This window comes from Geotrypetes seraphini, chromosome 10, assembly GCF_902459505.1.
Source record: "Geotrypetes seraphini chromosome 10, aGeoSer1.1, whole genome shotgun sequence".
NCBI classification, from domain to species: Eukaryota; Metazoa; Chordata; class Amphibia; order Gymnophiona; family Dermophiidae; genus Geotrypetes; species Geotrypetes seraphini.
The window spans coordinates 55,675,496-55,692,641 of record NC_047093.1 but is presented as its reverse complement, the minus strand read 5'-3'; the positions used below and the strand labels follow the sequence as shown (position 1 = coordinate 55,692,641).

The following is a 17,146-nucleotide window of genomic DNA, read 5'->3' as shown; positions in this document are numbered from 1 at the left end:
GCATGCCTAAGGTTTCCTGTAGGCCTTCAAAAATATGGCATAGATTTTAATACTATTTTAGCCTTAGTCAATTCGCATATGTATCGATCCAATACAATAGACCCGGCTATATTCACCTGTCCCATGCACTATTTTCTATGCTCTTTTAAAGGTAGCCTCAGCCCCACCACTCCACCGCTATGTTAATTTGTCATTGCGGGAAGAATTATGTGGGAGCTCATCATTGGCTGCCTGTATGCATTTTTTATCAAAAGTTTCATTTGCATTTGTTTTATCTCAATATATTTAATAAATATTTTATATTTTAAAGTGCCAGTGTACTTAGCTTTTTTTGTTCAGCCAACGTCTGGGAGTCAAACCCGACATGACATGTTTCGCACTATGAAAGCGCTGTATCAAGGGTCTCCCAAGGGTCGGGTCACGGGCGTTCTTGGGAGACCCTTGATACAGCGCTTTCATAGTGCGAAACATGTCATGTCGGGTTTGACTCCCAGACGTTGGCTGAACAAAAAAAGCTAAGTACACTGGCACTTTAAAATATAAAATATTTATTAAATATATTGAGATAAAACAAATGCAAATGAAACTTTTGATAAAAAATGCATACAGGCAGCCAATGATGAGCTCCCACATAATTCTTCCCGCAATGACAAATTAACATAGCGGTGGAGTGGTGGGGCTGAGGCTACCTTTAAAAGAGCATAGAAAATAGTGCATGGGACAGGTGAATATAGCCGGGTCTATTGTATTGGATCGATACATAAGGTTTCCTGTAGAGCATGCCTTCTGGCGTCTAAGTCCACATTAAGTGCAGCTAGGCATGATTCTATAAACAGTGCCGAACTTAAGATTGACATGTTCTGTGTTTATCAGTGTCTGTGTTTTAAGAACCGTTTATTGCATCAGGGCCTTTCTGCGCTCAGTAGGCTCTGGTAAAATTCCCTGGCTCTGTAATCCATGGAATATGTAGGTGTATAGTAGGGATTGCCTGAGGCATATGCCCAGGCCCATATGCCTATATGGCCCCGCCCACAGGAGGTGGGGTCGGCGGGAGAGGTCGCGGGGCGATCGGGGGTTCGGAGGGGGCCCCTTGCGTCGAGGGCAGGAGGGTTTGGGCTCCCTCCGGCCCGATCATGTCGGGGGGGGGGGGTTCGGGGTTCGCCTGGGCAGGAGGGCTTGGGCTCTCTCCTGCCCCGATAGTGTCGGGGGGTTCGGGGTTCACCTGGGCAGGAGGGCTTGGGCTCCCTCCTTCCCGATCGTTGTAGGGGGGGAGGGCTGATCGCTGCAGGAGAGATGGCTCATCTCTCCTGCCGCGATGGTGATTGCCCACCCCCTTCCAAACCGCGGCACTTCGGGGTGAGGATCGCCGGCAGGGGAGATGCCCTGCCACGATGCTCACCCCGAAGTGCTGCAGTTCGGAGGGGGGTGGGTGATCACCATCACGGAAGGAGAGATGAGCCATCTCTTCTGCAGCGATAGGCAGGTTGCTGGGGCTGCTGAGCTGCAGCAATCAGCTCAGCGGCCCCTTTTTCAGCACTTATACCTGTTTTGACTTGGTCTAAGTCAAAATGTATAAGTGCCGACTAGGCAACCTGCCTAAAGTTTTGGTTATACCTTCTGTACGCCTAGGTCTAGGTCATCCCACCTCCCGCCCACCCTTTCCCCTCCTCTAAAAATGCCTCTTTTGGCTCTATGCGTTTAGAGACAGGGGAAAGGCCTAAGCTGGTTTTAGATACGTCTAAAACCGGCTTTGATTATGGGTACTTGGACGATTAGGCTTTTTGATTGTCCAAGTACCCATTTAGGCCACTTTTTAGATGGTTTGTTTTTTTTTAAATTATGAGCCCCATAGCGTATAATTGCAAGGGAACATGGGCAGGGTATGCCCAGCACTTATTCTCTAAGATTCTAGAATACTCTCAGTTCCTCATGAAACTGCAACATTTAATTGTGGTAATTTACACCAACCTTCTGGAGTAGTTTGAAATTGCCCTCTGGGTCTTATTTTGAAAAGGTCACTGACATGTTGGTACTAAGATGCTGCACAAGGTACAAATTCTATATTGGTAATTACATACATAATTGCTGTTATAGAATACTAGCAGACATAGGCATCAGAATGAGGGAGGCCATAGGGGCCATGGCCTCCCCAAAAATTGGCTGTCAGAGTCAGTTATGGCTCTACTCCCCCCACCCACCGCCCCCCAGCCGTTGTAATTTTAAATCTTCCAGCAGCCACTGCACAGCATCGCTGCAGAATGAAGACTTCTGGAGCAGGTCTGCTCTTTGATGCTGTGAGGCAGCTGCCGTAAGATTTAAAATTACAGCTACCGGGGAAGGAGCTGAAGAGAGATCGTGCCACAGGATCCTGCTGGGGCTAGGGCAGAGCCTTTGGGCCCCCTCGAACGAAAAAGTGTTCCACTGCCTTTGCTAGCATAAGTAGGTATTAATTAAGGCTAGCTATTTAATGCCATATTAATGGCTGGTGTAAATAACTGTGACTAAGTACTGCAGTTGCATGCAGTATCCTAGAATCTTAGGGGCTTACATTACATTACATTAGTTTCTTTTATTCTGCTGATAACTTGCGGTTCTAGGCGGGTTATAAAAGGAAGAGATTCTGGTCTTTCCCAGTAGATTGCAGGGAAGCTGTTGGTTGGAACTTTGGGGGTCTGGTGATGGAGTGAGGATATTGGTTGTATCAGGAGTTTTTCTTGATATATTTCTTGAACAACCTGGTTTTTATTTCCCTCCTGAAGGTTTTGTAGTTTGGTGCTGAAATCAGTAAATTGGAGATGTGGCTTTCGCTGCTTGCATGGCAAGTAGTCCATCGTGTATTTTTTTTATGCTAAATGCCTTTGGGGGGCTGGTGAAGGGTGTCTGAGTTCTCCTTGGTCTGGAAGAGTTGTTCTGAGATAGGCGAATGTTCAAGTAGGATGGTCCATTGCCATGTAGGGTTTTGAAGAGTAGAATTTAACAGTAGAATTTAAAAGTATTCTTGCTTGTACAGGTAGCCAGTGTGTGTCTTGGCATGCAGTGGTTATGTGGTCAAACTTCTTCAGTGAGTAGATCAGTTTGAGGGCTGTGTTTTGCACTGTTTGTAGTTGTTTTATCATGGTGGTGGGACAGGGTAGGTATATGATATTGCAGTAGTCTAGAAGGCCTAGTATTAGTGCCTGGACCAGGAGTCTGAATTGTGTTCTTTCGAATAATTTTTGGATTTGTCTTAGGTTACGTATGACTGCGAAGGCTTTCTGGACTGTTTTGTTGATATGTAGTTGCATGGTACAGCCTCTGTCTTATCGTCTAGGTGGGGTTGTATGGGGTATGAGATGGAGTTTATTTCAAGGTGCACTATGGTAGGAGTTCTGTTCTTTTCGAGAAGTAGGAATCAAGCAGAGGTTGCGATCTGCAATGCTAAAATCAGAAAGAACAGCAGACCACCAAATAAAGGCTTTAATTGCATCAAGGAATAAAGTCATCTGCCTTGGCCTCTTTGAAACCCCCCCACTCCCCCCCAAATACAAATGATAACATTTTCTCTGCATACAGTGTGCTTTGTGTTTGGTTGTTGTTGTTTTTTAATTTTGTGGTTATCATTATGTATTATATTAATAAGATTATATTGTGTGTATATGAAAAATGGATGGAAGAAATTGCATTACAATTAGTACTATTATTATGGGGATGGGGTCGGGGCAGAGCTTGGGTGGGTCTGAGGTGGAGCTTGGGCAGGGGTACTCGGTTGATATTTGTTAGACTTAGGGGGTACTTGGCTTGAAGAAGTTGAGAAACACTGATTTAGAAGACCTAAACATGTGTGCTCTATACAATGAGAGCGGAAGCCCATCTGACGGGGGTGACGTGCATTGGTGTTTTTAGGAAATCAGAGAGTTGGATTGCAATTACTTTTTCAAACTTTGGAAATAAATGGAAGATTAGGAAATTGGTCTGTAATTAGCTATGATAGTGGATTCAGATCTTTGATTCTTAACAGGAGTGACTATTGCTTTTTTCCAGTCACTTGGAAAATCATCAGCAGAAAGACTATTGTTGACCATTGACGATAGGGCCTCAAGAAGTGGATCTAGGAAATGCAAAAGTGTGTTTGATGTGCATCTTTTATTGTTCAATTGACTTTTGCTTTTATAACTTCTAACTGGAATATAAGGTTGATTATAATCTGCCTTGAACTGTGGAGTTTAGTGGAATATAAATACACAAATTAAATGTGTTTTGTTCTACATCAGTGTTCTTCAACCACCAGTCCGTGGACCGGTGCCGGTCCGCAGAAATTTTCTGCCGGTCCACAGGGCCAGCATGTGCATTGGGCCCGAAACAGTGTTCTTCAACCACTGGTTCGCGGTGCAATTGATGCGGCGTTATCTTCAGGCCGGCTTCCTCTTCCTCACTGCTGCAGCGCACAAAGCCGCAGGCAGCGACTCCTATGCACGTCCTGCGCCTGGACCAGAAGCCGCCTCTCTGACGTTGCAACGTCAGAGGGAAGGCTTCCAGATGAGGCACAGGACGCATGAGGAGCCGTTGCCCGTGGCTTTGTGCACTGTGTCAGTGAGGAAGAGGGAGTCGGCCCGAAGATAATGCCAGGGGCAGCATAAAATGGCCATGTGAGAGCAGGCCAGAAATTAAGGCACAGCATAGAGGGAGGGAGACAACAAAGGTAGGGGGAATGATTTTATTTTTGAATTTAGTGATTGAATTGTGTCAATTTTGAGAATTTACATCTGCTGTCTGTATTTTGCACTGTTCAGGAAGAAATGCATTTGTTTCTTTTTCTCTGGAGGTTGTACTACATCTTAGGGTTTGTTTGTATATATTAGTACTTTTAGTTTTTGGTCCCGTATTTGCAAAGGGGTTATTTGTGTTGTGGTAGGAATGAATATTGAAAAGCATACGTACAGTGTGTTTTGTGTAGTTTAATTTTGTGGTTAACTATTATGTGTTGTTAATAAGATTATATTGTGTGTATATTTGAAAAATGAATGGAAAAAAATAGTGTTACAATTGGTACTATTATGGTGGCGGGGTCTGGGGCAAAGATGGGTGGAATCTGGCCTAGAACTTAGCCCAGTTCTTCAACCGCCGGTCCGCAGACTGGTGCCAGACCACAAAATAATTCTTTTATTTCTGCCGGTCAATAGGTGTAAAAAGGTTGAAGAACACTGTTCTACATGATAGCAGACAATGCTGAGACATGTTTTTTGCATGAATGATACTCCCATGTATGTCCCATGGCTGAGAGGGACAGAATCACTTTCCAACACATGCCCATTTATTCACTGCATGGTAAGGGGTGTACCAGTGATGCTCTGACTCATGTTTGCTCTGTTTATAATTCACAGACCTGCAGTGAAACAGACACAGGAAAAAGTTTTTACTTCAGATTTGTTCAGTGAGCTGGATCTCCATCCACATTTGGTTAGCAACTTTGTTCTATTTTATTATGAGTTTGTTTGTTTTGTTATGGGTTTTTTTGGGGGGCGGGCGGGGCAATTAAAGCATTTTGACTCTCAACATCTTATGGTTTTAGCTATCTAAATGTTTGGAGTAATAGACATTAGTGGTTTGGGTAGTTCTTCACTACCTGCTGGGCTTTATTAAATATAACTTTTTCCTCCGGGAAAAAAAATCTGGTTTGAATAAGTTGCAGTGTGTGTTTTACAAACTTCGAATGATCAGGTCAATTGCAAAGGTCCTAGAACTGATACCGCAGGACCGTGAAGTTCTATGCAGTTTACAATGATTAAAAAGTTACACCCTTATTCATTCCCTCATCATATCCTAATTGGACTACTGCAATTCATTATAAAAACATCACTCAGAAACAAGTAAAGTGATTGCAGTTAATCCAGAATATTATAAAAATGATCACAAATTCAAAGAAATTTGACCACATAACACTTCTTCTATGAAATGCCCACTGGCTGCCAATTCAACATCCCATAACTTATAAAATTCTACTCGTTTGCTTCAAAATCCGCCAGTCAAACTATTCCAGCTTTTCTCAATAAATTATTAATTCTGCATATTCCCTTTAGGACCTTGCGGTCTGTGGATCAAAATTTACTTTCAATACCCTCTCTAAAAATTATTAGCACAAGAAGAAATGAAATATTCTCAGTATATGCACCACAATTGTGGAACTCCATGCCTTCTCCCCTTAGAGGTGTTCTGTCTCTGGATAAATTCAAGAGTTCCTGGAAATCTTTCTTGTATAAAGATGCCTTTGAAACTTTGTTTCACTTTTTCTAAAGGATAAGAGCCTTAAGATTTGAAGTCCAATGAGGCTAAGGACTTTCCCATATATGTTGCTTTCCGAGAATTATTGTAGTTCTACCCAAGTCCCTTTTGTATCAAGTTAGTCTTTGTCCGATTCTGTCTAGATTTTAAGCTGTAATATAATGACTAAGTTTTTTTTTATCATGTACATCACTTAGAAGTTTTATAGGCGATATCAAATTTTAAATAAACCTGAAACCTTTCCCTGTGGTACATCTTCTGTCTTCTTTCGCATACTTTTGAAAGTTGCATAAATGAACTTTCTTAATGGAGTGCTAGTTAATAATATGTGTCTCTTCAGGTGTCTACAATCACTCGTGTCCTGAAAATGACAAAGATGACCAGGTGAGTGCTCAGGTTCCTAGCACCCTAGACTTTTGAATTTCTCCTAACAATCTCCTAGGTTATAAGCATATTTATTTTGTGAAGCATCTCTTTGTCACCATTTTAATTTGTGCTGAACCCCATGGGGGAGGAAAACAGGAGGCAGTCTGGAGACCTGAGAGAAGAGAAATCAGAGGGACCATGTTCTTAATGTGAACATGAGAACTGGAACTCTGAAGAATGAAAATCAGTAAATGAGACTTGCAGAGGAAAAATGATCTTTAGCTCAATTCAGATTTGTGATGGAGTAAACACCCTGTTTTTACTGCTCTTTATTTCCCCCGATCTGTCTCTGTGTGATTGCAGTGTTCAGAAGCTAACCATCCCTGCATTCCTAGCAGGTAGAGACATCATGGTGAGATCCCAGACAGGCTCGGGTAAGTGCCAGGCTTCTGTGATCACTTTGAGGTTTTATTATTCTTGGTTGAATAAATGAGGTCAGCAAGCAGTGGGCCTACAAGTGATGGCAAGCCAGTAAAATTGCAAGAGTTTAGCTTTTAATATATTTTTGATCAGCTTCTACAGGCCCCTCGCTCATACTCTAGCACCAGCTTGTACCTCTGAGAGACCCATTGTGTTTGAACAGTGATATGATACCTAGATTCAGATTTTTCTTTTTTAATTTAAGTTTTCATCTTTCCTAAGATGACCTCTTAGTGGAGTAAAAATTCAGGTGTGATTGGTAGGTCCCTTCCTCAGAAAGCTTGCAATCTAAGGCCCCTTTTTATCAAGCTGCGTTAGGGTTTTTTATCGCCAGCCGCTGCAGTAAATGCTCCGATGATCATAGGAATTCTATGAACGTCAGAGCTTTTACCGCAGCGGCCGACGATAAAAAAACCCTAACGCGGCTTGATAAAAGAGGGCCTAAGTTTGTATCTGAGGTAATGGAGTGTGAAGCGACTTGCTGATAGGCACAAGGAGTGTCAGGGGAGAAGTAGGGTTTGAACTGTGACTCTAATATGAAATATCCATATTCTATGTATTGTCTTATTTCTCCAGTTGTGAATATGGAGTAGACATGTAATATGCCCTGACATAACACCAAAAGACTTGCTGTGCAACTAATGCACATCATAGGCGATACCATTGGTTTTAATTGTAGCAGGTTTCCGAGTCTCGCCGCGTCTGTGTAGGAAGAACCGACGTTTCAGCCATCATGCTGTGGCTGAAACGTCGGTTCTTTCTACACAGACACGGCGAAACTCGGAACCCTGCTACAATCATGACGCCAGCTGCAGAAGCCTAAGAGAACACCATTGTTTGTTTGGTTTTTAATTAAATGCATAACATCATAATTCATTCCATGAATTGGCTACATAACTTAAAAATCCCCTACTATAACTGACCTCTATCCTTTTTATAACATTACTTTTTTCTTCTATTTTCCTTCCAAACATTATAGCAGAAGGTGATATCATTGATAAGCAAGGTCATTCCCAGTATTGCAGATCTTCCATGGATGGATTTACAAACCTTTCATTATGTCATAATTTTTTAATGTTTTTAGGTCAATTTAATTTCTTTCTTCCTCTTTTGATATCTTCTATAGGTAAAACACTGGCCTATAGCATTCCTTTGGTACAGATCCTTCAGGGAATAAAACCAAAGATCCAGGTGAGCACTTAACCTATGTTGATTTAGAATATGGTGGTTGGGAAGTGGATTAATTCTGACTCAGACCTCGATGCGCGAAGATTTACATTAGAATGCTATTCTAAAAATAATGTTTACTCCTAATGTAAACTAATAGCGTGCAATTTACCTTGGTGCTAAAAAAGTGTTCACTGTCAATTTAAAAAAAATACTCACTGTCTTGGTAATATGGAGCTCTTTTCTGCACTGGGAGTAAAATATCTCCCTTCCTGTCAATGCATGAGCAACAATTGGCTCATGTACTGACAGGTAAGGAATGGAGTAGGAAAAAAGGTTGGGGGAGATGGGGAGGGTTTTTATGGGACTGATGACTCATTGTCGTAAAGAACTTAACTACAGTTTCTGGTGGAACTCTTTGTGTCATATATATAAGATGGAAAGAACATTAGCTACGCAAAAAGGAAATTTCAATAAATTTTTGGAGGTTTGGGGTCCATTAATAGAATAGTGTGATGAATAAATATCATTTTTCCCTTATTGATACAATTGTAAAGTGAGGGATGAGGAGGGAGAGTTTTTTTGATTTGATATAATATTAAATGTTTAGAGTATTAGAAATATTATATGATATATGAATTAGTAGGGATGGGAGGGAGGATTTAAATTCTAAAATTTAAGTTGTACATGAAAGCTAATCAAATGTTATTGTATAAGTTCAAATGATATTTTCTGATACATTTGTTATAAGATGCAAAAATGAATAAAGAATTAAAAAAAAGAACTTTGAAAGCTGAATATGAATATTAAGTTCAATAGTGTTTTATTAAAGTTATTTATATAATAATAACAGTATAAACAACAACAGTGAGAGATAGGAAATAGAAATAAAAAGATAACAACCCCCCCCCCCCCACCAGCTTGCCAAAGTCTGTGATTTCCATCGCTCTGACACTCAAAAAAAAAAAATCCCTTGTGGTATGATAGAACTCTTCAGACCCTTCCTACCCTTCTCCAAATGTTGGAAGGCAGAAGCCATACTCATTCACGTCAGCTTTCAGCTGCGCTTTACACCTAGTGGTGCATTGGACCATTTCACCAAGGGTTACCACCATTTTGGAAGGTGGTGACAGGAACAAGTAAACACTGCTTCTATCTTCCACCATTCAGAGATGGGTAAGGAGGGTCCAAGAGGATGTGGGTGCCATTAGACCACCAGGAAGTGGCAGGGGAAGGGGCCCACTCGGACATCCTGGGATCTCAGTTCATCAGAGATGAAGAGTTAGTACTTCACTTTTAAATGACCTTTTTGTTCCATGCTGCATCTTTTTGCAAGATCTGAGCTAGCATAACAATTCATCATTAAGGAAAGCATAAACGATGCTCAGTTTGGAGTGCAGTTTTTGTATAATGGGAGCAATTTCAAATTTGTTTGCTGAACTGCAATTTGCATACCTGCTGTGCTTTTCTTGAGCTCAGCAGCTTTCCTAGAGATTTTCCCACACTAGTTTGTCTGCATCGTGAGTACGACTAGTATGAAAAAAATCACTAGCAAACAGCCACACTAAAGCGTAGAACCAGTTACTGCATTGTCCCCTTAGTAATCTGCTGGCATTGAGTTTCCAGGAACCTTCACTCTACATCTCTCTGTAGTAACACTGTTTTCTTGGTACGTGTTTCTTTGTTTAAAAAAGTTTTAAGAAACACAACGGAGGTAATGCTCTATAGATTGCCGGAAGTTAGGCACCAGGATGATGCACAACTGCCATTGTAGAATATTAGTGCAAGTCTGCATTTACATGCTAACTTTAAGGTGAGCATTTAGCTATGGCTAACATACAGTATATACTCGAATATAAACTGAGATTTTTGGGCCCCAAAACGGGGTTCTTGGTTAATATTCAAGCCTCCTATGGATGATGGTGGGGGTTTTTTTTCCTCCCCTCCCTACCCGATGACCAACGATGCTATTTTCCACCCCTCCAGATGCCCAGCACTGTTATCCTCCACCCCCTTCTCATGACCAGCATAGCTATCTCTCCCCACTCTCGATGATCAGCACTGCCATCCCCACTGATGGCCATTGCTATCTCCTCCTTTGAAAATTTACATTTGTTGTTTTTATATTTTGGACTGTTCAGGAAGAGATGCATTTCTTTCTATTTCTCTTATGGTGTACTGTGTGCAGAGTCTGACATATTAGGGTTTTGTTTGTGTACAATACTTTTAGTTTGTCGGTTTGTATTTGAAAAGGGTTTTGGGGTTTTTTCTGTTTTCTGCATGTGTGACTGAGGCCAGGTGTTCTGGTGGGGATGACAAATGACACTAACATACCAAATTTCTAACCTCATTATATATTCGAATCAAACTTTTCCTCCTTTTTGAGGGGAAAAAGGTTACCTCAGTTTTGTATTCAGATCGGTTTATATTCAAGTATATATGGTAAATGCTTGCACCTGACTGTAGGCAATTAGGCACACAAATGATAGTATTCTATAACCTGTGCATATAACTGCCTGACACGCCCTCTTTGAAGTGTTGTGTTCTGGAATTTGAGCACATAGCTTATAGAATACTCACTAAGGGCAGTTGTGCGCATAACTGCCAATTAGCACTATTTATAGCTAATAATTGCTCTTAAGCTAATTAGCATCTAAGTCATTAACCCCCACCCCTTTTACAAAACCGTAGCATGGTTTTTAGTGCCGGCTACGGTGCTACGGTTTTGTAAAAGGGGGGGGTAAGTTACAAATGCAACTGACTTTAAGTCGGTAGTGCAAATATTCATGCTAGTTGGAAATTTAGACACACAACTTTCTAGAATTAGGGAGTATACAAAAAAAAAACCCCTCATTCAAAGCAGTTTACATTTTAAAGTAATGCAGGGCGGGTGTAGGGTAGGGGTTGGGAGAAAATATAGAAAATGTTTATTGTCTGTTGCTTCGTATTCTTTGATATGCTTATTGACTTTTTTGTTGTATTCCTCTTGTTCTCTTTTGTGCATTTATTTTCAATAAAGATATTTTTAAAAAAAAAGCAATTCAGTATGGAAAACAATGAAACCTGAGATGGTGTACTGCAGTTTTCTGAAAACGCATTTATGAAAATTAGACTTTTTTTTGCTTCCAACAGCGCAGCAATGGCCCTTATGCCCTTATTTTGGTCCCCACAAGAGAGGTAAGGGTAGTCCACCCTTTTGACTCTTTTTTTTCTAAGCAGATTTATTTGTTTTATTTTTTTGCTGTTACTGTACCAACTTTCTCTGAAAGAATGCTCTTGGTCAGCAAGGTTCTTCTGCTCTACAGCAAATCCTCAGTTAAGGGCTTCTCAAAGCATAGTTATAACCACTAAACTCTATAAAGGATTGAGCCATTTTGGAATGGGATCTGGAGTCAAATAGAATGATGGGTAGGCTGTAATCAGCTGATGAGTTCTTCATGCTTGCAGTGGGTGACCTTGTGAGACTGGATCGGGAAAGCAGGAATTGGGTCAGTGTGGCGCAGTGGTTAGATTTATAGCCTCGGCACCTTGAGGTTGTGGGTTCAAACCCTGAACTGCTCCTTGTGACCCTGGGCAAGTCACTTAGGCCCAAATTCAGCACCTAAAGTTAGGCACCTATTTTGGAGGCGCCCAACTAGATAGGCGCCTATCTAAATTGAATAACAAGCCCAATTAAGCTTTTTAATCAGCAATAATTGAAACTTAGGCACCTATCAAGAAAGCGATTCTATAACAAGGCGCCTCTAAAACTTTAAGCGGCCTTTTAAAAAGTAGGCGCTATGCCTGTTAGGCTTGGGCGTGGCTTTGTGTCAGGTGCCTTGTTACAGAATCGCTGCTCTTAAGCGTGCTTAAGCGCTCGCATGGGCGCCTACCTTTTAGTTGTGCTTAGAGCTGGCCTATTTATTGGGCGCCTCCAAAATAAGTGCCCAAATAGGTGCCGCTCAGCTCGATTCACTAAACGGCAGCCAACTGTACTTGAATTGCGCTGAACGGTGCCTATACAGGCGCCCAACTTTTGACCGCTTCTTAGAGAATTTGCCTCTTAATCCTCCACTGCCCAAGGTACATTAGCTAGACTGTGAGGCCACCAGGACAGAGAGGGAAAATGCTTGAAGTATCTGTATGTAAATCACTTTGAGCATGGTTGTAAAACTACAAAAAGGCGGTATTCAAGTCCCAATCCCTTTCCCTTGCAAAACATGTGTTGAATGCAAGATTAACTATAGAATGGCAATTGTGTGCTACATTAGGAGCCACAGTGGAGATGTTGAAAAGGAAACCTGAGAAGATTTGGGACTGAATAGAAGAAGGAAAGTGAGAGAGAGATGAAGAGGGCCACTGAAGAACTAGATTAGGGAAAGGGGCAGAAGGTGTAGAGGTATAGAGATGAATTACTTGCAGGGTCAAATCCAACATCAGCAGCTAAGTTGAATGTAGTCTGCCCTTTTTAAGAGCCCCATTTACAAAGCTGCGGTAGCAATGCTGCTGTGGTAAATGCACCGAAGCCCATAGAAATTGAATGGATTTCAGTGCATTACTACCACTGCTTTGTAAAAGGGGCTTTAAATTGGAAGTGGGTTTGTCTATGGAGGAGGGCAATTTGGGGCTATAGAGGAATATGTTAATGAGTAATCTGTTTTGCTTTTATATTGCTGGTTGAGCTTGTAAAAAATGTGATTTGTTTATTACAGTTGTGTACCACTTTGGTTATGTTTTCCCCAATGTTTAATAGAAATTGAGAGATCTACAAAAACAAAAGGATTGAGCCAAATGTGGTCAGCTTGAATTGCTGCCCCTTGAAAATGCTGGCATTTTGCTTAGGGACATAACAAACAAGTGTTAGAATAGGAACATATTTAATACAAAAAAAATCCAGAGTTGCTCTAGTAACTTGACCCATCTCTGCTTCTAAGGCTGATGTCAACTGAGTATCATGATTGTGAGACAGTCCACATGTGGCTTATTTGACATGAATTATGTGGAGACGCTGATAAAGACCCTCTACAACAGGCACAGTGAATCCAACAAACAGAAAAATCATAGAGCAGAGAAGTCTACAGCCAAGTTCAGGATTGACAAAAGCAATCCTTATTCGTGACAGCCAATTTAGACTCAACACTGACAGTGTTTCGACTAGTCAAGAGTCTAATAAAACCAAAAATAAATATACTTAAATGAAACCACAAATATATTTTATTCTACAGTTTATGGTTTTTATATCTTAAAATATGTAAAAATAGAGTGCATAAATAAAAATTAATTAAATAAAAAAAGTAAAAATATATAAATATATAATTATACAAGCCGATCTTTATGCACACATGAGCTATGAACATAGAATATGTCTCACTGCATGCTGCTGAATATTATATACATAAGATATAACATCAGGGAGGAACTGGGGCAGACATTAAATTGGGTCTGTACTACCGCCCACCTGGACAACTAGAAGAAATCGACCAGTACATGGAGGCTGAACTGAGGCAGGTATGCAGAAGCGGAAATGTGGTGGTGATGGGGGACTTCAACTATCCTGGGATAGACTGGAGTATTGGACACTCAAACTGCGCAAGGGAGACCAAATTCCTAGAGGTCACGAGGGACTGTTTCATGGAGCAACTGGTCACGGAACCAACACGGGGCGATGCCACTCTTGACCTAATCTTCAACGGACTAGGGGGGCAAGCAAAGGAGGTGGCGGTATTAGCCCCACTAGGTAACAGCGATCACAACACGATCCAGTGCAGGCTAGAAATTGGACCATCAAAGGGGAAAAGAACCACAACGACGGCACTCAACTTCAAAAAAGGAAATTATGATGCCATGAGGGAAATGGTGAGAAAGAAACTCAAAGGCAACATAGGAAAGATGGAATCCGTAGAAAAAGCCTGGACCTTACTCAAGGGGTCTGTGCACGAAGCACAAAACCTGTACATCCCCAAGTTCAGGAAAGGGTGCAAAAAAAATAGAACAAAAAACCCAGTGTGGATAACAAATGCAGTGAAGAAGGCGATAAGCGACAAAAAAGCATCATTCAGAAAATGGAAAAAAGACCAATCAGAGGAGAACCAAAAAGTGCACAAAGAACACCAGAAGGAGTGTCACCGACTGGTTAGAAAAGCAAAAAGGGAATACGAAGAGAGACTGGCAGAGGAAGCAACAAACTTCAAGTCTTTCTTCAGATACGTCAAGGGGAAGCAACCGGCAAGAGAAGAGGTGGGACCATTGGATGATGGAGATAGAAAGGGAGTAGTAAAAGAAGAAAAAGAGATAGCTGACAAGTTAAATGAGTTCTTCACGTCAGTCTTCACGAGGGAGAATACAACCAACATTCCGGAACCCGAGGAAATCGTAATAGGAGACCAAAATGATAAGCTGGTCAATTTAAAGGTAAGCCAAGAGGATGTACTCAAGCAGATAGACAGACTAAAAAGCGACAAATCGCCAGGTCCGGACGGCATTCACCCAAGGGTACTCAAGGAACTAAAAAACGAAATAGCGGAGCCACTCCGACAAATATGCAACCTATCCCTAAAAACCGGAGAGATACCGGAGGACTGGAAAATAGCAAATGTCACGCCCATCTTCAAGAAGGGCTCAAGGGGCGACCCAGGAAACTACAGGCCGGTGAGCCTGACCTCAGTCCAGGGAAAAATGATGGAGGCACTGATTAAGGACAGCATCTGTGAATATATCGAAAACAATGTGCAGCTAAAACCGAGTCAGCATGGCTTCTGCAAGGGTAGGTCTTGCCTCACAAACTTATTGTACTTCTTTGAGGGGGTGAACAGCCAGGTGGATAAAGGGGAATCTATAGATATCATTTACCTCGACTTCCAAAAAGCCTTCGACAAGGTACCACACGAGAGACTGCTCAAAAAGATATGGAACCACGGGGTGCAAGGGGAGGTCCACCGATGGATCAAAAACTGGCTGGCAAACAGGAAACAGAGGGTTGGCATAAAGGGCCACTACTCGGACTGGAAAGGGGTCACGAGCGGAGTTCCACAGGGGTCGGTGCTGGGACCACTCCTGTTCAATATCTACATAAACGACCTAGAAGCGGGAACCAAGTGTGAGGTCATAAAATTTGCAGATGACACCAAACTATACAGCAGGGCTCAAACGAGGGAAGACTGCGAAGATCTCCAAAAGGATCTAACGCAGCTGGAAAAGTGGGCCGAAAAATGGCAAATGAGCTTCAACGTAGGGAAATGCAAGGTCATGCACGTGGGGAAAAAGAACCCGATGTTCACTTACAAAATGGGGGGAACACCACTAGGTGTCAGTAACCTGGAGAGAGACCTGGGAGTGATGGTAGACGCAACACTGAAGGCATCGGCGCAGTGCGCCACGGCCTCAAGGAAAGCTAACAGAATGTTGGGTATCATTAAGAAGGGTATCACGACCAGGACGAGGGAAGTCATCATGCCGCTGTATCGTGCAATGGTGCGGCCGCATCTGGAGTACTGTGTCCAGTACTGGTCGCCGCACCTCAAGAAGGACATGGCGATACTAGAGGGAGTACAGAGAAGAGCGACTAAACTGATAAAGGGAATGGAAAATCTCCCATATACCGACAGATTAAAACAGCTAGGACTTTTCTCCCTGGAAAAGCGGAGACTTAGAGGAGACATGATAGAAACCTTCAAGATCCTGAAAGGCATAGAAAAAGTAGACAGGGACAGATTTTTCAAATTAAGGGGCACCACAAGTACAAGGGGGCACTCGGAGAAACTGAAAGGGGACAGGTTTAGAACAAACGCTAGGAAGTTCTTCTTCACTCAGAGGGTGGTGGATACATGGAACGCGCTTCCAGAGGCTGTGGTAGACAGGAACACATTAAATGGTTTCAAAGAAGGTTTGGATAGATTCCTGGAAGAAAAAGGGATTGAAGGGTACAGATAGATATATACCACTGCTCAGGCAATGGGCTTGATGGGCCACCGCGGGAGCGGACCGCTGAGCAGGATGGACCTCTGGTCTGCCTCAGCGGAGGCAACTTCTTATGTTCTTATGTTCTTATGTTCATTGCATATGTATCACATAGATACAAATTTAAAACACATGAGACAACATTGCATATGTTACATTGCATACTTCTAACATATAAATAGGAATATGAAACACACCCATTTTGTGCAGATCTTTTAATGTATTTAATGTATATTTCATTCTATAGTTTATGGTTTTTATATTTATGGTTTTATTTATGTATATTATTCTTGGTTTTATTAGACTCGATAAAGGCCTTAATTGGCTAAAACCTTGTCAGTGTCGAGTCTACAATGGCTGTATCGAATAAAGATTGCTTTTGTCAATCCTGAACTTGGCTTTGGACTTCTTTGCTCTATGAATTGTGTGGGCTCATTCTGGCTCCCAGTTTTCAGGTGTCTTAGTGACTGTAATCACCTGTTAATGCACTTTTGTAAGCTAAATTCTGTTAATCATCTCTAAAATATCATCTTGTTTTCAGCTTGCTCTGCAGAGTTTTGGTATATTTCAAAAACTGCTGAAGGTAAGTCCGTCCTGCTTATCTAAGTATCTATCTTTTCTTTGCCTTGATCCCTAGATCTTTATCCTAAAGCTAAACAGTAAATATTTGACAAATTTTTTATTTATTTATTGCAAAATCTTTTTGTTGAGTTAGAAACAGTGCAAAACAAACAGCATTTATAAGATCAACAAAGTATAAACTCCCCCCTTTACCCACTTCCATACCATATTACCCAATTGAAGCACATAGAGCAAACATCCCTGTTCTATAATCTTATTAAATACTGAAGTCAGAGTGGGCACTGTGGCTTCTTTCAGAAGCTTATAAAATTGACTGCTAAACTCATCCTTCCCTGGGGCTGTTCCCAGCAGACTTGGT

The 17,146-nt window shown here is 41.7% G+C and overlaps 1 protein-coding gene across 6 annotated transcripts in view; it reads left to right on the top strand.

Moving 5' to 3' along the window:
- DDX31 (DEAD-box helicase 31) overlaps positions 1 to 17,146 on the top strand; it is a 122,201-nt gene that overhangs the window by 3,803 nt on the left and 101,252 nt on the right. For all 6 annotated transcript variants that reach the window (XM_033960638.1, XM_033960635.1, XM_033960636.1 and 3 more), the window contains exons 4-9: positions 5,361 to 5,436; positions 6,599 to 6,642; positions 6,988 to 7,058; positions 8,231 to 8,295; positions 11,404 to 11,448; positions 16,748 to 16,789. In XM_033960638.1, the coding sequence (XP_033816529.1) occupies positions 5,361 to 5,436; positions 6,599 to 6,642; positions 6,988 to 7,058; positions 8,231 to 8,295; positions 11,404 to 11,448; positions 16,748 to 16,789 (343 nt within the window). The remainder of the gene's footprint in view (positions 1 to 5,360; positions 5,437 to 6,598; positions 6,643 to 6,987; positions 7,059 to 8,230; positions 8,296 to 11,403; positions 11,449 to 16,747; positions 16,790 to 17,146) is intronic.